This window comes from Octodon degus, unplaced genomic scaffold, assembly GCF_000260255.1.
Source record: "Octodon degus isolate 3935 unplaced genomic scaffold, OctDeg1.0 scaffold00101, whole genome shotgun sequence".
In the NCBI taxonomy this organism is placed as follows: Eukaryota; Metazoa; Chordata; class Mammalia; order Rodentia; family Octodontidae; genus Octodon; species Octodon degus.
Genome location: NW_004524677.1, coordinates 7,708,622 through 7,733,058, shown reverse-complemented (window position 1 = coordinate 7,733,058; position 24,437 = coordinate 7,708,622). Strand labels below are relative to the sequence as shown.

Sequence of the window (24,437 nt, the reverse complement as noted above, 5' to 3'; positions counted from 1 at the left end):
CAATTTATTTCTTCAACCTATGGCTTCCTCATCTGTAAAGAGGAGAATAATAAGAAAACTATCTAAGTATAAAACATTTTAAAGAATGAATAAAATAACAAATATTAGTGATTTATGTGGTGCTTGGCACATACTCTATGTTCTATGTCACAGGCAGTTTTCACTGTGGTTATTATTTTTGTTAATAAAAGTGTCAGATAACTTTATGTCACTATACCAAGTAACTGAGGTCACCAGCTTCTAAGGAGAACGGGATTTTTTGGTGCCTGGATGGGAGGTTTCGTTCATCACTGTTTAATTCTGCTCTGGGATTGTGGTGAGGGAACCACAGGACAGAGAAAAGCTGATCGCCTCATGACCAGAAAAGAGAGAGAGAAAGAAGGGGGTGGAGTTCTGACCCGGCTTCCTGGGCACCAGGACCTGGGCCCCTCCCTCTGAGCCTTCCCCCGCTGTTTTCCACTGCCCAGTTTGTCTGCGGCCCTGTGCTGCTGGATCTGGAGTTGGTGGTGGGAGGTGTGACAGTCTCTTCCTGCGGCGTCTGGACTTCCATCTGCGAGTCTCCCCTGGGAAGGCTCTCAGCTGTCTGTCAATTCTTTCCTGTAACTCATTTCTAATTTTTCTGAGTGGAATCAATTGACCCAGCATCAGGGTCAGTGTAAAGAAACTTGGGATGTGGCTGCCGGGCTTCAAGGCTTTGCTTTTATCATTGTTAGACCTTCCATAAACCCAATATTTAAAGAATTTGTTAGACAATTTCTACATGACGCCATTCTTGCTCCATGATATACAAGACATCAGTCAGCCCATACAGCGAAAGCCACACCCAGCACTGTACACAGCAGAGGATTAACACAGGGCATTGTGGGCTCAATGGAGCAACACCCAGAGCCCCAACACCCACATTCCAGTTGCATCATGGGAGTCATTGCCTTTGTCCTGGGCGAGTGCTGCTGCCCAAACTAGTGGTGCTGCTGCCAAGCCAGAGTGGCTCCTCAGTCTTTCAGTCTTTAGCGCAGAGCCCCATGCAGCAGAGCCTCACTGCCAGTGGAGCTCGGTGAACACAGTTTTCAGTCTTCTAGGTTGCAGTTCAGGAGAAACTGTGTAGAGGCGTGTGGTGGTCAGCTTTGCCACTGCTGGTTCAAAATGCCCACACGGTCCTGCCCCGCTTGCTCTTAGGCATGATGGGTCGCCTGTGGCTACATCATCACATTAGTGGAATTTCTCACTGCTGGACACAACTTAGTGGAAGCGAGGTCTAACTTGGCTCTCAGCTTCAGTGGCTTCTGTTCATGCTAGGCTTGCTTCAGGGTAGCCCCATCATGGCTGACGGGTGCAGCTGAGGGAAGCGCCTCAGGTAGAGGCATCTGCAGAGAGTGGAGAGCAAGGGAAGGGCCAGGAAGGAGGGAGAAGGGGCCAGACCAAGCCCCCCTCCCAGCTCTCATGCCCCACGCAGCTGTGAACCCAAGGAGGACGTCACAGCCCCCCACCCCTGCAGGAGCCTCTTAATGCAGTCAAGGTGACACGAAGATTGACCAGAACATGGCAGAATGAAGCTGATACCGAGAAGCAACACCCAGGGCATGGTCTGAAACATGCGCTGTACTGAGAATCCAGGAGCCAGAGCGCGTGCAGACAGCCAGATGTCTCCTTCAGTTCAAAGCAGTGGGTGGGGATGTAGCTCTGCGGTGGGGCGCTTGCCTGGAACGTGGAGTCCTGCGTTCCATCCTCAGCGTGAAATCGTAAGGCCAGTACACTTCAGGTCATCCTCCCGAGCCGAGGCTCCGCAGTGTTCCGTTTGCTTTCTCTGGAGCACTGCTTACTCCCCCAGCTTCAGCTCTTCCTGTGCAGCCTGAGGAAACTCGGTCTGTTTCCTGCCTTTACCTTTCCGCAGGTCCACAGATTGCGTCAAGTGATGGAGCAGGCCGGGCGTCGCTCTGCAGGTGCCATAGCTTCCTCCTCCTCGGTCCTGGGAGGCAACCCAGAGACAGGGCCTCACAGGCACACTTGCAAACGCTCCACAAGCGCAAGGGCTTCTGTTTCTCCCCCAGCCGTTCGCATACAACATCGCTTCTCTCCTGGGTTCTTCCGCGCTCCCCGGTTCCGCTCCGTGTTCCCTCTTCCCACCCAAGACATCAGCCACACTCATTCAAATCAAAAGCCTCAGCCAGCTTTCATTTTTCCCTTTTTGGCTCTACCCCTAAGCCATAAAGTTTATTCTGCATATTTTAAGGATGGTGTCTTCCTCTGGTCTTTGCCTTGCTCTCTGCCCTCCCATCGAACCTGCCTGTGCAGCTACAAAACTCTATTCTCGCCACCTCATTTCATTTGTTCCTCTTCCCAGTACAAGTAGTTCCGATCTGCTGTAAAGCAGATTGCTGTCAGTTTCTTATTTATTATTTGTTTTATTTTTGGCAGAACTGGGGATTAAACTTACTGAGTCAACTCCCCGGCCCCTCAGTTTCCTGTTTTAAAACCCAGGTGGCTTGCCATTGGGTCAGAGTAAGCCCACCTGTGTAACCCGCGGCGCACCTTTCCAAGCACTCTTTGTGCCGCCTGACTCCTTTCCACCTGACCTGTGCTCTCAGTGACCCAGGATTTTTGCCACCTCAGACCAGAAACCCTTCCCTCGGTCCTTCTTCAGCAGTTGTGACCTCTGTCACAGTGTGAGATCTCCCATCCCATGATGTGTATAATGCCCCTCCTTAGAATGAGCAGCCTTTAAACTTCCGTAGCTCCCGTCGTTTCTTCTGCTGACGTTCTCAGAGCCTGTCTTCCAGCACTCACTCTTCTTTATTTCTGAACTGTGGACAAGTGCACGGGAAGATCTAGGAGTTTCTATGGACAGCACTCTCTTACTTGCATTTTCAGTCATTGCTGCCCACCTGCCTCTTAACCCCACAGAGCCAAGATGCTCCTTCCCGACTGTCCCCAGGCCTGTCACCTGTCACACAGGCTAGAACACCCTGGCAGTCAGTCGAGATGACTTCCTCACGCTCAGCACCCATTTGACGGCTAGGCCCTCTCAACACGTTTTCAGATTTTAGCATGTGGTGAGACTGCTGAGCTTGTGCACAAAGTGCCCCCTCATTTTCTTTCCAGCTCTCTGAGGGGCGTACATCTCGATGATTTTTAGAAGAAAAATGCAGCGCTCAGCAGTGTTAAATATTTCATTGGAGTGTCACAGAGTTGCTTAGGAAAACTTCAAGGACATCTGTAGTCTTCCATTATTTCTAGCATAACTTTACATTGTTCAGAAATACACAGGTCTGTGGGAGGCTCAAGGCTTTGTTAGTTTGGAGGAGAAAATACAACTGTAATGTCTGGAAGTAGCCTTGCAAGTCCAGCATCACAAATACACATACATGCATGTTTAATTCATTTGTATGCACACCTATGATTAGATTTTGTGCATTTATTCTCTGAGTGTTACTTTTATTGAAGACCCTGAAGGACACATGATACAGAAAGTCCCCAGCTTATGAATACTTGAGCAGCACACTTTCACAGATATGCTGCATAGGCTGACTTTGTTAGACTTAGGAAGGGGAAGCCAGCTTAGGAAGGCTCATGAAGCGTGCAGCACACTCGTGAGTTGGAGGCTCACCCTGTGGTTCTTGTTGTCTTTTGATGTGGAAAATCCTTAGGAAAAAAGATCCCAAGGAATTTTTGAAAGTGGTCTTGATAGTATAGAGGTTCTTCTCTGTAGGAATTCTGAGCCGAGGGAGGGTGGGCATTTCGCTCCTCACACGGATGCGCAGGCAGCGCTTCCTTAGTTCATACAGGAAGAGGAGCAGGCACAGTGTGTCTGGGTAGAAAAAGTTAAAAAGCAAGAAAGCATGCTCACAAGAGGCTGGGAAGAGGGGAGGGAGGAGCATGGGCCAGGGAGGGGCCGGGAATCCGTGTCCACCTGGGAATCACACTGAGGCTGGGTGGTGTGCAGTGGAACTGAAATAAACTGGCTGATGGTAATGCGGAAAGCTCGGAGAATGAAAAAGGAAAGGCCCATTTTGTATGGGAGGAATGTGGAACACTCCAGTTTTAAAAGCAAGTGATACAATTAAAGAGCTACCTAAGAAATTTTATATTTGAGCATAGAACATACACCAGTTCTGTGCTTGTCCACCTACTTTAGTTCTTCAATTTTTTTAATTTTTAATTTTTCTGTATTTTAGGGAAGGGTCTACAGGGTGTTCAGGGTCTCACTACTAGATCGGATTCATAGTGATCTGCCTGTTTACAGCCTCCCAAGAGCTGGGATTACAGGCACGCGCCACCCCGTCTAGTCTCCATACCCATCCCAGCACACCCTGGGGGCGGGGCTGGCAGGGCAGGCTGGGGATCGAACCCCAGGCCCCTGCGCCTGCTTGCAGGCGCTTTAATCCACTGAGCTATTTGCAGCCTATTTCTTCAATTTTTAGAAGACAGCAATAACCAATACATGCTCTGAAAGTTTTTCATTTTAAATTTTCTTCTTTTGTAGCACAAGGATGCAACCAGCTGTCGTGCGTCCTGAGAACATACTGTCACTGAGTTACATCCCAGACCACTGTTTTAACATTTTATTAATGAAGATATATTTTAAAAGTTTTTTTTTTCTTCTTCAGAACCAGGTGTTGAACTCAGGCCCTTGCGCTTGCAAGGGAAGCACTTATTCTACTGAGCCATCTTCCTGGCCCTTAAAAAGTAATTTAAAGGAATATCCAAAATAGTCCAAAATTCTTTGGTTAGTTTAATATTTTAATACATTTTCACATATGTGTATGGTTCACGAATCGCTAGTAAGTGAAGCATTTGCTCTAAAGACACCAGACCTGGTTAGACAGTGCGCTATGAGAGATGGTAAAGGAAGACTGTCAGTAGGGTTGGGCATGTACGTTTGCCTCTTAAAACATACCCTGGAGATCTTAGTGTCAGATCACAGAGGGCATCCGCGTTCATTTTCTATGGCTGCATATTATTCCACTGCATGTATCACCCGCTCACCTGAGTGTGGCTGCGCCAATGATAGAGGACCCAGAGCAGAGCTTGCACAAGCAGCAGTGGCCACACCCGGGCTCCGGAAAGCAGCCCCCATCACGGTGGGAGCGGCACACTTCCACCCTGGTGTCAGCATCATGTGAGAATGACTGACCTGTGCTTCACTTGTGCAGCTGAGGGCCCTGCTGACCTGTGGGGACCCAGCAGTGTAATCAGTGGGGACTATCACCTCAGTGTAGTTCTTGCTGGCATTTCCTGTACAGCGTTCTAAGTTACAAAGAGGTAAGAATGAGCGTGGAGCTGCTATTCACTGAAATAAGGAAATGGGAGAAACACAGCGCGTGCCCCAAAGTCACAGTTCAGGCTGCGCGGCCTCGGTCTTGGCCGAGTTTTCCCCAGAAATCCCTGAAATCTCAGGGAAACCTCAAACATCCTGCACAACGATTATTTGGAGGGGGGCAGAGAGAGATTTTCCAGTAGGCAGTCCGAGAGCGTTACTTAGTTCTCCTTGCTGTTGATTGGCTGCTGCCCTGTAACCCTTGTCTGGCACATACTAGGGCATCCTGCACCGCAACAGGTTGCCCTGCACATGTGGCTAGGGCCAGTGTCTCAGTTGTTTGTAGAGCCCTAAGATGTGCCACAGTGCCCCACATCTTGTACGGCTTTGTGACTAGAGTATTTTATTAAATGAAAATAAATTAAATTACATAATTGTGCGGGCTGTAGCATATGAAGGGTTTAAACTATGAAAATAGGCCTTTATAGGCATTCTTCTGACAGTTTCTGAAATTCGAGGTTTTTCGCAATTGGTGGATGCTCTAAGAATGAGACCTGTGGACATCAGGGGTTCACGGTACCTGATTTGAGGGAAGGCTTGAGGTTAGCTTTTAACTCATAGATGCCAGAAATGTGGAGGGACATCAAAGGGAAGGACAGTTCAGGGAGGCGGCCCACTCACATGGCGGTGGAGTGCGGAGGCCCTCTGCTCACTAGGCCAGAGCAACTAACCTGTGTTGTTTCTTAAACATCAGGCATGTAAAGATTAATTGGGGCTGAGATAAAGGCGCTGCCCTGTGTTCTCTCTGCAGTGCCTTCATATTTTTGTTCATCAAAAGTGAAATACCACGTAACACTTGTGCCACGGACACTACACCCTTAATGGCGGAGCATGTGAGTATTGTGATCAGGAACAACTTGATTCTTTTAAAAATAAAAGAAGGTAAAAGGAAAATGTTTAAATTTGAGGCCCAGAGGAGGTGCCCTTTCTGGACACTCATGGCTACATGAACTATCTTAGTGTATTTATTATGACTGAGGCCTACATAACAGCCATTTTCGCCACAGGAAACCTGGCCCGTCACCCACACAGGAGTGTACTTTTATTGGAAGTAGGTCCCTAATGAGATGGATGTGTACTACTGCGCCTGTTGGGTGATTTGTGGTTTCATACAGTAGGGCAGCCCTGAATTCTGCAGAGTAATATGAGCACTTCAGGGAGGAGCACATGACTGTGAGGTAGACCAGAGGGAAGGAAGAGACCAAGAGATCCATCGAGTGGGTGTGAGGTCCAGGGACAGTAGGAATTACCCGTGAGTTTCTTCTTTATTCTCCTTTGGGCCACCACCCTGTTCTGCATAGCGGGTAAGCACAGGGGTAGGTGAAGGGTCACTGTTTTGACCTTGAAGGATGTAAATCAGTTGGGCTAGCAAGTCTGAGTCACTTAGGAGCCACCTGGGAGAGACCTGCAATAGCACAAGTGTCGGTGGCCATATACACCTGGAACCCGGTGAGGCCACCTGTCACAGTTCTGACCTCACTGCCACCAAGAGTGTCTGCTGCCTCTCCTTATTCCACAGCTAGCCTTCTCTGCTTCCTCCTCTGTCAAATGACATGACTAAAACCTCTGTTCTGCTGACACCAAAGCCGAATGGGTATTTGCCTAAAGGTCAAAGAGAACAGGTTGGTGAGTGCATAGGCCCCCAGCTGGGGGAAGCCCTCAGGAGGTAGGAGATGGTCCTTTGTACCAAGGAGCAAGATGACGCAATAACATGAGTACAGCTGGGGGAAGGGTGCCCAGTCGCTGACCAAATTTTTCTAGGTAAGATGGAAAAATATGAACAAAGTGTAAGGACATGAAGGTGTAGCAGCATGCAGGAATGCCAAGATGCCAGCCAGGGCTTGGAGGCAGGTTTAGTTACGTCAGCAGGCCCTGACCGGGATCATTCCCAGAGCATCAGGCCCAATCCGTGGTGGGTTGAGGCTCTTCTATGACGCACAAGCTGGAGGCGCAGAGGAGGCGCAAAGGCGAGCCACAGGGCCCGGCCGGCCGTTCGTCTGGTCAGCTGGCAGGGTGAGCTCATCGGTTACCAGGTAGATGAATGGTCACCGGCTCTGACACTTGGCACTGCGGGACAGTCATGCAGCCCGCACGTGCAGCTCTGCATCTGTGGTCACAGACGTCAAGGAGGCCATTACATAGCCACGAAGCAGTTACACAGCCAAGCAGTCTCAAAAAAAAAAAGTTTTTAAAAAGAACAAATTCTCTTGTACGGTTTTTCCTTTCAAAGGAACTAATTTTGAAGATGCCTGGGCCGCAGGATTTGCGTGCATGCAGCCCTCCGTCATGAGGTCCTTCCAGGAACGAAGGCCTTATTAGCAAAGAACAACTGGGCTTAGCGCACAGCAGCGAATGCAGATCTAGTTTTTCATCCCTTACAAGAATGGAAGGGGCATCCTAACATCAGGCCCTTCAGCGGAAATAGCTATGTTCAATCCCAGAAAGATTATGAATTTGCTCATACTTTTCCAGATGTATAATATTACACTGGTCTTAAAACAAAGCTGGAAACATTTCATTAACTGATTTGGTTTTGTAAAAATCATTGTAACGTGCAGATTGATTTTGGCATTGCAAGCTAGGAAAATCTGAGATTTCCTAAGCTCTAAAGCTTTTAGAGGACTGGTGAGACAGCTCAGCGGACTAAAGTGCCTGCTTAGGCAAGCTTAGACAAGTTCAGGGACCACGATTTGACCCTGGCCCCACGTGCCACGCCAGCCCAGCCCCTAGGGCGAGCTGAGCTGGCCACAAAAAATAAATCTTTTAGAGACTATTGAGATATGCAAAAATGAGCCACAAGAGTTAGTGACTTTTTTGTGTTTTGATAGGGCTATCAAAATAGCCACACATTAAACTGCGAAAAGTATAAATGGAGAATTGGCCAACTGCCGGCTGTTCCTAGGGAAGCGAGACAGAATCAGAAACCCTGCAGCTGGAGTGTGTCACAGTGCTCAGGGGATGTGTTCATATTTTAAAGTGAGTTGGGGAGAGGAAAGGGAGCCACCAGACCCCCCCAGCCCCGGTGCAGTCACCCGCTCAGCGCTGTGTGTTGGTTTGTGTTGATGCTCCCGCAGGCGATCAACGCACCTGGGGAAGCCCGCGCCGGCCCCGCCTGGGTGGAGAGACTGTCGGCAGCGCACCGCCGCCTGCTGTAAGCCGAGGGGCCTCTGCTCTTCAGCTGCGCTTTGGCTTTGGGTAAAGCAGGGCTGACTAGAGTGTGGTGATCCTCATCTGAGTTCCAGAAGAAGATGGTGCTAGAGCCCCTGCTGGTAGCTCCGTGGGCGAGGTTTCCTTCACCCCCTGGCAGCTCTGGGGTAGAGAGAGAGGTTTTAAACTCAGCAGATCCGAGGAACACGAAGCCACCTCAGAATCAGGAGCGAACAGGTGACCACAGTAAGGTGATTCCTCGGGGATTCCCAGCCACAGGGAGGACGCGGCTGCCGGGCATTGAGCAGTCACAGGAAAGAGCCGCTCACGTCTTTCTCCACTCAGGGTCTGTCCTATGGACTCGGGCTGAGCATCAGCCCCTTTATTTTGGGGTATAGATTTTTTGATTACCAAATTAATTTTAAAACATTTAATAGTATGCACCTTGCATTTTACATTCAGGACCATTTTTATGTGTTTTGTTTTTTTAAGACAGGGTCTCACTGTGTAGTTCAGCTGGCCTTGAACTCACTGTGTAGCTCAGGGAGGCCCTATGTTTTATCATGGCTACTGCAAAGGGAATAAAAAAGGGTTGCAGGCTTGAAAACAAAAAAAGGCATCAGCACACAAAATTCAGCCTAGTCTTAACTGGGTGTGGTGGTGCAGACCTGTAATCCCAGCACTGGGGACGCTGAGGCAGGAGGAGCCATGCAAGTCTGCGGCTCCTGCTAGGCATGTGCTCTACCACCGGCCTACCTCCCTAACCTCAAGCTTTTCTTCCTGCAATCTGATCCACTACCTCCACAGTGGGCAAAGAGCAGCACAATAAATATTTGACTTAAATAAATAAAATAAGGGGCACCCAAGAAATAAATAAAGAAGCAAGCTTTGGAGAAGATAAGTGCACTACTGTTTTTGCTTCAGAATTAAACAAATCTTTCAAGCAAAGCAAATTTTTCCCAAATAGTTCCAAACTTCATTTTTCACAAAATATCTCCTCTGTTAATGAAGTATTTGTCAAGTAAAGGATATTTTGCTGTCTTTTACTGAACTGCCCTGACCTGTGTGTTGCGAGGAAACTTGGAAACCCTTCTCCCAAAAGTGGGGACTTTGCAGGGAGCCAGAAAACCCTACCAAGGCCACCCTGTGAGTATGGCAGTCCTTGGATGTAACTGATTAAATTACAGTTCTTGTGGCAGGGGAGATAGCTCAGCAGTCTAAGTGCCTGCCAGGCAAGCACAAGGACCCAGGGACCCACGTTCAATCCCCGGTACTGCATGCTGTGCCAGCCCGAGTCCCCAAGCCAGCCACTGCAACCAGGCTTGGTGGCACATGCCTATAATCCCAGAGTGGGGGAAGCGGAGACAGGAGGATCACTGTGAGTCCGAGCTTTGTAGTGAGACTGTGTACCAAATATATAAATAAATGAGTGAATAAATGACTAAAAATTATAATTCTTAGATGAGAAGCATTTGAATCAACAAGAATTTCTGTGTAAGCTTGGAGGGAGGAATGATCAGCTCTCCATGAAATCCCTAGAAACACTGACTCCATGCAGCCCAAGGGTGAGGACTGTGCTGGACTCCAGGGCTTTAAATGAATCATTTCCTTCTTATAAAGAAAGAAATGCCGAGCTGGGCACAGAGCAGAGGTCCCACACGTGTGAAGCCCTGGGGCCAGGCTCCAGCACTGGTATGCGCAATACGCAGATCATTTTATTAAATCCACACTTCCCTCAGCCAAGGCAGACAACAAATGCCCACATGCTGGTGGATCTGAATAGTTACTGTGAACAAAAATGAATTTAGTACTTAATCCTATTTCTGTGCTGGATATTTTATTTTATTATTTATTAATTTTATTGAGAAACAAATAGCAATGAGACAGTTTCAAAACCGATTAGTAGGACAGTTTCAATAACTAGTACATTGCATATTGTCTTTGTAGTGGTTATTCATAGCACAATATGCAGTCATGATATCCTGTCCAAATACTATAAGTACAAATCTTTCTTCTCATTGAATTAAAAGAAAGTAGCTGTATATTGAGCCTCTTTTGTATATACAGATACAAAATGGTCCCTTATTTATTTCCTCCTTTTTTGTTCACTTTTGCCAGAGATAGGTATTCTATTGCTATTTAAATATTGTAGGTGCATGAATTCAGCAAAATAATCCAAAATAGTCCAGTAGTCCATAATACTAGTGGGCTTTCTATAGGACTGTCAATGTCAAAACTTCTCAACTTGAGCCCTTTACAGCTCAGCATATTATATGGCTTTACTTTTTATACCTTGTTTTTATACTTTTCTGCTGGATTTTCAAGGCCAAGATAAAACAAGACCTATATAACAAGAAATGTAACTTTTGTATCTGCCAAGGTCAGTTAAATCCCTTCAGGTTTTACCCTGAAATCCTGTACCAGTTTGTAGCTCCTTTGTCAGTGTCAGCCATGTGAATGAGTCATGGCCATTACTTGACCAATTTGCTCTCTTTGAAAGCCTGAGAGAGTGTTTTCTCTTCATAAGACTCTCCTTAGTGTGCTGGATATTTTACTGCATTTTCAAAAGAAGCCTTTTGGTTCACAGATAACTCCAAGTTTAATCTGAGAACCAAGCCTTTTATGTAGACTGAGCACTCTGATCATAGCCACGCTCTGCCAATTGCCAATGGTATGGCTGGCGAGAATCCACTCTACCCTCGGCGAATCACCACTTCCAAAATCAGGCGGGGCACAGAGGCCTCCTTGCTGGTCCTAGTGTCACTTGACATGGCAGGATCTTTCCATGACCCGAAGAAGCTGCAGAAAGGTGGGCGACTTCCTGCCAACTTGACGTGTGCCCTACCGGGAAGTGCGAACTCTATTTGTGTGTTACCAGAAGTGCTGCGTAATGCTCAGGGTCACCGTGGTATGCTTTTGTTCTCAAAGGGGCTGCAGCCTCGCGGTGGTGTCGGGGACGCTCTACGGCTCTACGTTTGTGCCCGTCATGTACATCAAGGACCACAGCAGAAGAAATGACAGCACATACGCAGGGGCAAGCCAGTACGGTGAGCACAAGCTGCTGTTTCACCTTATTAGCAAGCTTATCAACATCTGCATTTCTAGGAGGGTCAAGAGGTAGGACAGAGTATCAATGTGCAAATCTAATCTTTTACATCTGTAAGTGGTTCGTGAGGAAGGCAGTGAAGACTGAAAGTAATGAAGCATTTTTACGTGATCTTTAACGTACAAATAGAATTAGTCAGGGAGGATTCGTGTCAACTATTGGGATCTTAGCCACTCTGGTTTCCAGAGTCCCAGTAAGGGATGAAGATTGTTTTCCAATGAGATCGTTTCTGCGAAAGTATGTTTTCTAATCCTTGCCTCACTTATGATTCATCGTGTTTTCAGATGAAGTGAAGGTCGAAGTGCAGCCTACCTGCTGAGGGGCTGTTACTTCGTAAGCATGAAGTGGCACTGAAACTCTCGGGCTTCCTGATAATGTCAGTTTCCAGGGATGAAAATTCATCTAGGGTGAAAACTCAGCACTATGTGCTGCAGTCCTGACCAGGCTCCAAACGAAATGAAAGAAGCCGTGCCAGAGGGGCGTGGGATTACGTTGATCATAGATTACACTCAGGATAAGAGAATGAAATTGCCAATGAATTACCCTCTAGATCAGAGGGTACCGAAAATGAGTATGTCCCGTGTTCAGTAAGGGGGACATTCAGAGATGAAGCCGTAAGGGAAAGACTGATGATTAAGGTGAGGCTGAGGTGTGGAACCCGCTTTCGGAGTGCAGATGTCGTGGAGGTGACGCCACAGGGCCCGGCTCTCTCTTTCTTTTCGTGGTCCTGTGCAGCCCGGAAACCAGCGTCCACTGCTGTCTTTCTTCTAAGATTTTATGAAAATGCTCTTTCTTATTTTATTCCTTTATTTTAAATAATAAAATTACTAAAAATAGGAAAATTTTTGTAAAGGGAGAAAAGTGAGAGCCAGGGATGAGTCTGAGAGCTCTGATTTAACACACTTGCTTGAAAGGTGCTGTGGAGGGCCGGCCAAATAGCTCAGCAGTATAAAGCACCTGCAAGCAGGCACAGGGGTTGGGGGTTCGAGCCCTGGGCCTGCTGTCCCAGCCCTGCCCCCTGGGCACACTGACACAGCAATTGAGACGTGTGGTGGCATGTGCCTGTAATCCCAGCTCTTGGGAGGCTGTAAACAGGTGGATCACTAGGAGTCCGATCTAGTAGTGAGACTCTAAACACCCTGTAGGCCCTTCTCCAAAATAAAAATTAAAAAAAGGAAAGGCACTGTGAACTTGGGCCTTGTAAGTTTTTGTAGCCACACAGACAATCAGGATACACCAAATACAAGGTACACACAACTGACTGCTCAGGAGTAGAGTTGCTCTCAGTACGGGGCTATGATAAGCACGATCTTCAGTGATCTTTTAGGGGAATAGAACAATGAGTTCTTAGGGGCATTTCTCACCACAGCTCTGATTGTAATCCGACAGGAGCTCTCTTTCATTTTTCTTTAAGCTTAAAAAAAAAGACTTTTGTTTATTTGGTACAGGGTCTCACTAAGCTGCTTGGATTCATAGTGATCCTCCTGTCTCAGCTTCCCCAGCACTGGGATTATGGGCAGAGTTCTGGGGCATGGTATGTGGTACCGGGGATCGAACTCTCATCCTTGCACTTGCCAGGCAGGGGCTTAGACCACCAAGCTACCTCCCCAGCCCATGACAGGAGCACTCTTTATTCCAGTATATTCAAGAATAATTCCAGAGAGCATTAGGTTTTATTTTACTTCTTTAACAAACATGTATGTCCTGAGCTGGTTGTAAGCACTCCGGAAACACTAACTTGGTTACCCCTTGTAGCCACCAGGGCCTTTGTCATCCTTGCTTTCCAGGTGAGCAAAGTGAGTTGGGGGACATCCTGCACTTTGCCCCAAAGTGAGTGAGAAGCAGACAGAGGACAGCAGCAGGAAGTCTGTGCTAATCCCTGCGTTCTGCTGTCCTTTGTGGCCATCTGTAGATGGACAGGATGCTTCTCTAGGGCTCAGAAGTAAAGTTCACGTTTCACAGGAATACAGATCTCCTGGCCTTCAAGTGTTCACTCGTTAACATGCCGGCTCACTTCTCTCAAAACCTTGACTGACAGAAGCTTCATGTCTGATGTGGTCCCCGCTGTCACGCAGCGACCACCCATGTGACCAGAGTACCACCTGCTCCAAGTGTCCCTGGAAATAGGGCTTCTTGGAGATGGGCCACTTTTGCAGGCTGTTGATTCTCCTCCTCCTAGACCTGAGTTTGGAATCATTCCTGAATCAAACCCTCTGAATCACAACTTCTGGACTGGTCCTTCCCTGTAACTGTCACCACCTCAGAGGTGCTGCTTTCCAGAAGGGTCTCTGTGTCCTGTGAAATGGCTACCTTCAGGATTTATCCCCACTGCAGCCCACCTGGACATTTGCTGCCGTTGCCATGGGCATTGAGAAAGGCAGGTCTGAGCATATGTCTCCAAAGAGAGGCGTTGTGCAGGTGGCTTTTCATTTAACTCTTTAAAGAAGCTCACAAAAGCTGGCTTTCTAGATTTGCATGTGGTAAGTCATGTACCTAATGTTTCCAAGTTTTGAATCTGTACATTCAAATTCCATGCAAATTGCATGTGGAAAGCTAAGATGATTCAAGTTTCTTTAACTTTTACATTTAATTTTTTTGTGAGTTTCTTTTCTTTGGATGAGAGATTGAAAAGACGTTTGAGGGTTTTTCAATCTATATTTTCAGATTTAGACTATGTCTTTGCACACTTCAGTGGCATCTTTCTTACAAGCACAGTCTACTTTGTGGTGTACTGCATAGCCATGAAAAACAGACCTAAACTCTACCCCGAGGCAGTCTTACCAGGTAAGAGCATTTGCTAGAAAAATATCATTACTATGTGGAGATATCATTCTCTATGCAGTTAGCTTGAAGGAATTGTCTTCTGGGAACCAAGCTATTGCGTGCGTGTGTGTGCGTGTGTGTGTGTGTGTGTGTGTGTATGTACACGTTTTCTTAATGGCATTGGCCTAGTTCATCAACATACATGGAGCACTTAAAAAGTGTGAAATGCTGGTCACTAGTGTGGCTCTAAAATGCACTGAATCGTGCATCGAAGGTATTTTTGTGTTGTGACTCCACGTCTTGTGCAGCGATCCTCAGCCTTTGCTATTCCTTATTTGCCATCTAGGGATTCATATTAACAATAAGAGTTCCTTGACTTTATAGAAAATTTTTCTAAATTGTCAAAAGATAGGAATCTGTAGTTGCTTGGAGGACGTTTGCTGACAAAGCACGGAGAGGTTGTTGTAGAGCTCGAGGAAAGTGGCTACAACATGTACTTTTAGTCCTAACCCGTGAGGCATTAAACCTAATAAAAATAGGTAAAATAATACAGCAATTTCTCATTTGGGATTTGCTGTAATTCAACTTCTGAATAGAGGCCCACAGGTAAAATTTTATAAAAATAAAATACAGCATAATTTAGAGATTCATTTTAAAAATCAGAATGACTGAAGTTAGCATGCTGTCATCTAGAAAACAGTAGGATATTTTCCCAAGCCCCTCAAGTGTTGTGGAAAATTGAGCTCACATTTTCACCTAAATGCCACTCAGTTCCTGCACCATTCTGAACCCCCTTGTCCTGTGTCCATGCTTAGCAGGGTGGTGTGTGCCGAGGTGTGAGGAGACAGGGCTCCCTTGGGCCCCACTGCGCCCTCCGGCCTTCACTCTGCAGCTGCTGGGGAGTCCTAATTTAATGTCAGAGAAGGGCCAGGACTGATCGCTGTACCCACAACATCAACGGCTGAGAGCAGAGAAACTATTTGGTTTTTGAAAGTGACCATAAAACATAGCTCTAAAAATGTTCAGGGCCAGGGGTAATGTATCTTAGTGGTCAGCGCCTGCCTGGCAAGTGCAAGGTCCTTGACTTCGATTCCAACACACACACACACACACACACACACACACACACACACACACCCATACTGGCATGCGGCGTGGACAGGTACACCTTCGCTGCACACGTAGGCCCTCCTCACTGGAGCTCGGTCTCACGTGGGTGTGTCTGCTTTCAGGGCTGCTGTCCGGAGTGCTGTGGGCCATCGCCACCTGCTGCTGGTTCCTGGCCAACCACTCGCTCAGTGCCGTGGTCAGCTTTCCAATCATCACTGCTGTAAGTGCCAAGGTGTTTCTCTGAATTTGTGCCTTGCACATGTGAATGTCACTTTTCTGAAGCAGTCTTACTGAGGCTCTAAAGACCGAAGAGGAACTTGCTTGTTTGGGAGTGAGATGTAAAGTTGGACGTGAGTGGCCACACTCAGGCCCTGTGTCCCGAAGCGCTCTGGGGCAGGTATACTGCCTTCTGGTGAGCTTGGCAGGGTTTGATCTTCAGGACCCTTGCAGGTCTTGCCCATTGCATTAGTCAGTGCCCCACTACAATGATGGAATACCCGAGAATGGAAACGTAAGGGAGGCGAGGATTCATCTGGTTCAGGCTTCAGTCCATGGTCGACTGACTCCAAGGCAGAATCCTGATGGCAGTGAGGGTAAGGGATGGGGAAAGGGAGAGGGAGAGGGGAAGGGGTGGAGAAGGGGAGGAGGAAGGAGGGAGTGCAGAGCAGCCTGTGGTGAGACATACCTTCGTGGCCTCCCCTGGTGACCTACTTTCTCCACGTAGGCCCCTCTTCCCATAGTTCCCATCAGCCCTTGACAGTGGGTTCAACCTTTAACTTTTCAGTGCGTGAATCCCCTGATGCCTGTTTTCTGAGGATTGTTGCAATGCAGACAGGTCCCCCATCCCAGGTCAAATCTGTTAATACTTGATTTAAAAGCAAGCAAGAAAGAAGGAGGGAGAGATGGGGGAGAGAGAGCAGAAGAAAGGCTGCAGGAAAAGAGGTAGGAGAAGGGAAGGAGGAAAAGTGGAAGGGAGGGAGGGAAAGGAGATGGAAGGGGGCGGGGGAGAAGAGGAGGGGGCAGAGCCCATCTAGCAGAGGCAAGGCCCTGTCACGTCTGCTCCAGGTCTCCTGTGATAATTTGAAAGCCACATCAGCTGGCCCAGAATGTTCAACTTCTTAAACTAGGATCAAGCCTACCTTGCTTGCCAAGGCTGGGCTACAGGTCGCTGGTACCCACCTAGGAAAGGATGCATCCCGGTTGCCAAGACAGTGGTGTCTCTCCCAGCAGACGTGCTCCCTCCCCCTGTGTGTTCCTTGAGGCCCACTGTCCTCCGAAAGCTGGCACGTGCCTGTGTCACCCTTGGCCCACATCTCTGCTCGCAGCAGCTCCAGGCCACGTCTGAGCCAATGCTCCGGAAGGCCTCAGGCAGCACCCAGCAGAGTGACATGAGATGCCTGTCATCCCAGCACTCTGGGAGGCTGGGGCAGGAGAGTCATGAGCTTAAGGCCAGTCTGGACTCCCTGGTGAGACCCTGTCTCAAAAAGATGCGAATCATCTGGCAGCATCCGTTGGCAGCTGCACCTGGTGTCTGTCTTCTACCTCGTTCTTGAAAGGCCAAGAGGATGTTGCTGTAGTAAAGTGGGTAGACATTCTCGGTGAGCGAGGTTACACACACAGGCATTACAGGCCTCTTAGGATTCCTTCTAGCCAAGGTTAGCGTGGGGTTTCCTGGCGGACCCGGCACGTCCCATTTGATTTGGACTTTGAGGCTCAGGATTTCACAGCCCCAATAAGCAGTCCCTCTGACCACCTCCTCAGACCCCTTAGTGTTGAGTCTGCAGATGCTGGAGAAAATAGTGAAGAATTTGGGTCGCTTCACTTCCATGCCTGGAGAGGAGTCCAAGTGTGGAGTCCCTGCCGCCTAGGCTGGTCGGAGCTGGGCTGAAGCAAAACACAACCTCCTGCAGAGGCCCCGCGGGGTGTGGAGGAGGTGGGGGACAGTCAATGATGGTAGAGCCCTGCAGCTGTCCACGGGGGCCACCCCAGCGGGTGCAGCTCCCCACGAGGGCCACCCCAGCCTGCGTAGTTCCCCACGGAGGCCACTCCGGCCCGAGCCCATTTTCTTCCTCCTGGGTTTAAAAGAAATTAACATCAAAGCCAAATAGATTGGAGTTTTCAAAAACTGCAGAATCATTTCTTTTCTTCTTATCTTTTCCTTTCCTTTGTCCTACTTCATTTCATTCTTCCCTTTATAACCTGTGCAGTAACTCCTTTTGTGTTTTTTTGCTTACTTTTTTAATCTTATAACTACCTTTTTGCATTCATTTGTGTTCATTTGTAGCACTGAAATTACAAACGTAGCACTGTAATTTTACCCTTAAATTTTTTAAAAAATATGTGATGTTTCAGCTACACATTATTTTTCAGGCCCAAATATGTGCTAAATTTCTTTAGCTATGAAAATAGCTAATGCTAACAACAGTTACAAGTTTGTCCATATGCTTCATCTTAATAATTCCACCTAGTCTTCTAAAAAATTAAATCAATAGCAAACAGAAGCTTTCTGCATATTAAAATTACAAAATCACACATTCCAAGAAAGTATTCTACAGCATAAACACTATGCAGCATCTGCGAAATAGTAGCAATAAAAACCAGAAAGAAAAAATGAAAAAAAAAATGTTCACACTATATGCAATGTTACTTGAGATTTAACTTAATGCAGAGTTGGGGTTGAATATGTAGGTAGTTTTCCATGAAAATATTTATATATAAGTGTAAGAAAATGTTCAATTTACTATAACTTTTTATTTTTATTTTAGGGTCCAGGATTAATAGCTGCATTGTGGGGTGTCTTCATTTTTAAAGAAATACGGGTATGTATCAGAAAGGACAAATTTAGAAACTAGGAATGCATCCAGGTGAGAAGGGGATTTAAAGGTATGTTTGTGTTATTTTCTGAGGACTTCATGTGATTCCTAAGTCCAGGGCAGGCGGCAGGAGCGGCCTTGACAGCTCAGTACCCAGAATGTCCTAATGCCTAACTGCAAAGAAAGGACTGGTGTCATTCTCATAAATGTGAGGGCTCTTCCTACCCACAGGCAAGTAGAAAGACAAGCAAGTAGCCCAGTAAACTATGAAAGAGTGCTGTTGCGCTCTGCATTGTGTGACGGAATAGGATGCTAACTAGGATGAAAGGTTTTGTTTTAGCCCAAGGCTTAAAATAACCCAAGACAAGTGGAAGTTGTGGCACTGTCTTTGATCAGAGCCAGCGACTCCCAACCCCTGCATCAAATTAAAAACTTCACAGGAAAACACCCGGTCTACCTGCCACTCTTTTTCCAGTGTAATGATGGAATTAGAAATTGCTGCCAGACAGTTCCAGTAAGTGCAGTCGTGCTATTAGAAATATTTGAGAACTTTTTCTGCTTCCTTTGAGCCTGCAGAAAAATTACTTAGTTGAAGATTATATGTTAATAAAAGCTTATAGTTTTTATTAAAGACAGTATAAAATAAAGACCATCTGTTTGGGTTTTATAAATAGTATTTTCTCTCTAACTAGGCAACATCATAACAAATAATGATGCTCCCAAGAAGGTCTGACATCGGGAATCACTGGGAACCACAAACTCAGAGCATTCTCTGGTGATTTTTAAAACACATGCAATGTTAGCAGGGTGCAGTAGCACACCACCTGTAATTCCAGCACTGGGGAGGATCGTTGAGAGTTCAGCCCGGACTACACAGCGCAAACCTGTGTAAATAAATAAATGTATTCAATTTTAATGCTAAAGCACACCATGGATTTCAAATTTTTTGAACTAAACAAGCACAAGTTAACACTGCAAGTAAGATTTTCAGAATAAATGAGTTTTGAGAAATATTAAACTATGTAGTGAATTTTTATTTTTTATTTATTTATTTAGTTTTGTATTTTAGGGAAGGGTCTTCATGGTGTTCAGGGTCTTACTACTAGATCAGATTTGTAGTGATCTGCTTGTTTACAGCTTCCCAAGAGCTGGGATTACAGGCGTGCACCACCACACCCAGTCTCAGTTGCCATCTCAGTGAGCCCTGGTGGTGGGGCCAGCTCTGCAGGCTGGGGATGAAACTCCCAGCCCCTGTGCCTGCTTGCAGGAGCTTTAATCTGTTGAGTTTTTTGGCTTGCCCAAATTTTTACTTTTTAAATACTTAGGAACAACTTAAAATTTTAGAGATGCAAAATCTTCTTTCATGCACATTTTCCATTTATTTAAGCTGGATTCTCTCTCTCTCTCTCTCTCTCTCTCTTTCTCTCTCTCTCTCTCTCTCTCCCTCTCTGTCTCTCTGTCTCTGTCTCTCTCTTTTTTTCTACAGGATCTCACTAAGCAGGTCGGACTTGTAGTGATCCTACTGTTTTCAGCCTCCCTAGTGCAGGAATTATAGGTGTGGTCTCCAATCCCTGCACTGGGGAGCCTCCCAAGACCTGGGATTACAGGCCTGGACTCAGTGGCCTGCTCAGCAGGCTGGGGGGCGGGGGGCAGGGCCAGAGTGGCCAGCATGACATGCGCTATCAGGGATTGAACCCTGGTCGCTGCTCTTGGCTAAGCAGACACTTAGTCTGCTGAGCTACTAAAGATAGTTTTTGAAAGCTGCTTCATTCACACCAACCATAAAAAAGTGACTTTTAAAGTCACTATGTCACTGATTTACATCTTAAGTTGTACTGCATGTTGTATGTATGTGTCAAGTTCCGTTTGTCTTGGGCTTATTTTAAACCTTGGGCTAAAACAAAAGCTTTCGTCTTGTTTGTCATCCTGCAGCACACAACGTAACTCACAGCACACAGTGCATGTATAACAGTATTGAATTCAGGAACAAACCAGCCAACAGAGCTTTGCAGAAACAGAAGTTCTCAGTAAGCTAGAAGTCAAAGGTTTTTCCATCAATATAATTTTTTTTCAGGTGACTAAGAAGCCAAAGCTATAGCTATGGGGAAGAAAACAAAAAGTTATCACTTGCAGTTAATATTAACTGTGAGAGAATAAGCTCCAAATCTTAAAAATTCAAAAAGGATACTTGATAAAGTTTGAGATAGAACCAGAAGATCAATAACTTTCTGATATCTCATCAATAACTAGTTAAAATAGGAAAGATGACATTAACAGTAATGAAATTTACATACATCTAAGACAAATAACAAAGAAGTACACAATTATGTATTTACAAATTTTACATCTTTAAAACTCTATAATCTCAGCTGCCAGGCCTGGTCCTGAGCCTTGAATGCTGTTAGTTTGAGCATTTAGTGATTCGCCATAGTTATAAGATCACCTGCTGAAAATTTTGATGCTTCTGATGTTCTTTCGTATCTGATATTTGTTCTTTTGGGAGAAATTTGTTTCAGCGAATTGCCCTGACAAGCTCGATCTAGAATACATTTTTACTAACATACTTTCATCAGTATGTCTACAGTAACACCAACTCCATGAATTATTTCCATAATTTAGTGTTCAGTAGTTACTGTTGGTTTAAACGTGACATTATTTATTATTTAGAAACTGCTTCATAAATCCACATTTAAAACTTTTTTCTAGGATGTCACTGTGTTCTTTCAGACTGTGTACTTTCACCTTTGTCAAGGAAAAATTATTGCTACCAACAAAATATAATCAGTCTTTCTCGGGAATACCGGACAGTTTGACAGATTCTTAAAACTTTAAAAGGGAGTTTAAAAAAAATTCTTGCACATATTAATCTTATGCCTACTTAGTTAATAATAAGTTTAACAAAGCATTTACATAGTGTATAGGGTGATTATAATTGCCCTGTTCTTTATGTAATTGTATTGCTTTCTTATTCTCTTTCTAATTAACGAAGTACATTTGGAAATCACCTGAGTGTATTCGTCTTTTGGGAAAATGTTCATTAGAGTGCTTATTCCATACTAGTACTGGTGCCTAGGCGAAGGATGGAGAGTAGAATCTAAGAGGAGCCTCCCAGCAGCATGCATGTGTGTGTGTGTGTGTGTGTGTGTGTGTGTGTGTGTGTGCGCCCTCCCATGCGCGGGACATCGGCTGGTGCCAACGCTCACCATGACGTTGTCAACTCCACTGGCCGCAACCTGACTTTCGGAAGCCATCTGTGGTCCCAGCAAGGCCAACTTATCCCATCTCACAAGACCCTTTATCAAGTTGAAGCTGGACTATATGCAATTTCTTGGCATTTTTGGTTATATTTTAATTGACATTCATTGTAATAAGAGCCAGTAAGAGAAAGAGCCGCTTCCTCAGCAATTGGTGCAGCCCTCCACATCCTGGCTATTGTTTCTGCTCTGTCTAAGTTACAAGCAAAGCCAATTTACCTCTGATCTCTGCCATTCTTTAACTGGAGCTAGAGAGTCTCTAAGGAGCTGGGAGGGAGAAAGAGGGCCGTGGGAGGCCAGACAGAGCCTCGCCTTGCAGTGAGAGCCCTGCTGCACCCCACAGCCCGCCACACATCTGCCTGGCCAGTCAGCCACAGCTTCCCCACTGGGTGTGCTCCAAAGAGGACCTGGGTGAAGGGCAGGGAAGGCAGGAAATCTGCCCACCCACTGCCACTTGTCCATGAGGATGTGGAAAGGTTTCCAAGCTGCCAGGCCTGGCTGTAGTGTCCCTAAGTGTTCCTGGGATGCACCAAGACTGGCTCCTAGGGCCAGTCCACTCTGTTCCCCTGCTAGAGCCTCCCCTGATCTTTGCCCAGAGGCAGGCAAGGGGAGGCCCCGGCCAGGTGGGGAGAGGTTCTGAGTACCTCAGATGTACAGCAGAACACATGGCCCTTTGCTGCGCCTTCCTGTTCAGCTCCATTTTCTCCGGCACCCTGAGTGATTCTATATCACTTAGAATTAAGTCATTGCTTTTTATATTTTGTGAAAAAAAAGTCGCAAATAATTGGACTAGTAAACAGACAGACTCCACTCATCTAAGCCTTGAACAGCCCAAAGGAAAACAGGATCGATTACCTGTAGAGATGGGCGTGGTCTCAGGTGATAGGAGTCTCTCTGTCCTGAACAGGGACATAAACCTACTGGCAGTGGCTCAGGGGGGTGGCCTGGAGCCATCATATGAAAAATGACCACAGGAGCTGAGGTATTGACCAGGAAAAGGGATGCCCTTGGGGATAGAAGATGATCATTTCTCAATATTTGAGGGCTTATCTAGTGAGAGAGGTATAAACATAGATTTAACCTCTACAGCTAGGTTTCATGGGATGTGAAATATTTCTAACCCTGGAAGATGTTTCTTTACTAATCCAGAGAGGGGCTGGGCTGCCTTGGGAGGGACACTCAGTGTTTTCCAGCCCCTGCACAGCTGAGAACGCCTGGCTTCTGTTTCTTCTTTCCCTTCTGACGCAGCTGTCCAGACCACTGGCTCCTCCAATCACTCACCATCCGGCAGAAGAGAGCAGGCCTCACAGAATGCAAGCCTGATCTTCCCAAGTGAGGGAGCCACTACTGTTTGTGACTCTACCATGGCTTGCAGAAATAGGACCCCAAAGCACAGCCAGGCCTGCCAAGCTCATCCCTCGCACAGGCCCTGCCTTCTCTTTCTGTTTGTTTGGGTTAAGCCCTTAAGCCTAGGGTCACAGGACCACCAAGCTGTGTCTCCCACCAGCTCAACCTCCCCTTAAGATGAGGTCTTGCCAGGGTGGCCTTGAACTCCAGATTCTCCCACCTCAGCCCTGGAGTAGCTGGGGGTGCAGGCACAGGCTACCAAGCCTGCCTCTGTGCAACCCCTCTTGCGCTCCTCGCCTCTTACTGCTCCAGTCGCCCTGTCCTTTCTGTCCTGGGAAACATCTTTCTCTTCCAACAGGGCTTTGCACATGGAATTTCTCCTACCTAGAATCTACTCAGGTACTCACTTCACTCAGCAAGGGGTTGATGGTTGAAGCTAGAAGCTCAACTGTGCATTTTCCAGACAGTGAAATCGGGGGCCACGGCACATTATTAAATGGTCTAGCACCGCCCCTGGTGCCAGGCTGTTCTCCGATGGCCCGATTTGTCGCTACCTCCTGTGTCATCTGTGGTCAGCCGCATCTCACGGTGCTGGTGCTCCTGCCTTCACCCCCTGGGGAGTCAAAAACACTGGTGGGCTTGGAGACATTGTGGGTAATTACTACGAAGGTGTCATCGTCCATAAAGCACCCCAGGTGGCTGGAGCAGAGGGCCAGTACAGGTGTGGGGTACCAAACCTCGCGTGGTAATCCAGCGATCTCGAGTGAATCTGTGTCTTGTGCATTTGGTTTAGGTTTTGTATCACAACATTGTTATTATTGGTATTATTACTACTATTATTATACTGTTATTTTTCAGGGTCTGCGAAACTACTTCCTGCTGATCCTTGCATTTGGCGTCATCTTGGCCGGAGCGCTGTGCACCGCTTTCTCTGAAGTCTGACCAAAAGATGGCAGTGGGCCCACGTCCTCCTCCACCAGAAGGAGCAGGCACCAAAGGGATTCTGGGCTAGTGGGTACAAATTGTTTGTTCCCCCAGCAATGTGAGAATAAAGTCAAACTAGGTTTCTGTGAGTTTCAAAAATGAGCCATTCATCTGAGGGACCGTGCAGGACTGTTTCCGGGCGGCTCAGACACTGTTGTTGGAGCGCCACATGCGAGGTGTGGTTTTCTTGCTGTTCCGTTGGTGTTGTGCTGTGTCCTTCACAATGGATCCCTAGTGCCACGTGACCTAGAAGGCAGGGCAGCGCTCGGGGACAAATAAGCTGCCACCCCCCTACTCCATACCTGCTTGTGTGTGCTGCTTGCAGCTTGGGGAAAAACCTCCTGTCACCGGGTTCTGGCTTACCAGGGACAATTTAAAGGCATCAACACTCAGTCAAATGTGTAATTATTGTTTCCTGAAATATATTTATCAAAAATAATTTCATCTGGAGATTTTCCTGCTTATTCCTGTTTTAACTGGTGGCTTCCGCTAGACGAAGGAAACATGAGAGATACACTGTTTTTAGCTCTTTAAGGAAAGGGAGACAGAACTCCTCCTACGTACCTGCAGACTCTTCACACAGTAGAACGCGGGTGTAG

At 46.8% G+C, this 24,437-nt stretch overlaps 1 protein-coding gene across 5 annotated transcripts in view; it reads left to right on the top strand.

The window, feature by feature from the left end:
• Positions 1–23,813, top strand: part of Tmem144 (transmembrane protein 144) — a 36,003-nt gene extending 12,190 nt beyond the window's left edge. For 4 of the 5 annotated variants that reach the window (XM_023723695.1, XM_004638707.2, XM_023723696.1 and 1 more), the window contains exons 6-12: positions 6,066–6,147; positions 8,389–8,465; positions 11,390–11,508; positions 14,232–14,351; positions 15,563–15,660; positions 18,206–18,259; positions 23,713–23,813. In XM_023723695.1, the coding sequence (XP_023579463.1) occupies positions 6,066–6,147; positions 8,389–8,465; positions 11,390–11,508; positions 14,232–14,351; positions 15,563–15,660; positions 18,206–18,259; positions 23,713–23,796 (634 nt within the window). In that variant the 3' untranslated portion in view covers positions 23,797–23,813. The remainder of the gene's footprint in view (positions 1–6,065; positions 6,148–8,388; positions 8,466–11,389; positions 11,509–14,231; positions 14,352–15,562; positions 15,661–18,205; positions 18,260–23,712) is intronic. The other variant, XM_023723699.1, reaches the window with a different exon arrangement.
• The last annotated feature ends 624 nt before the right edge of the window (positions 23,814–24,437 follow it).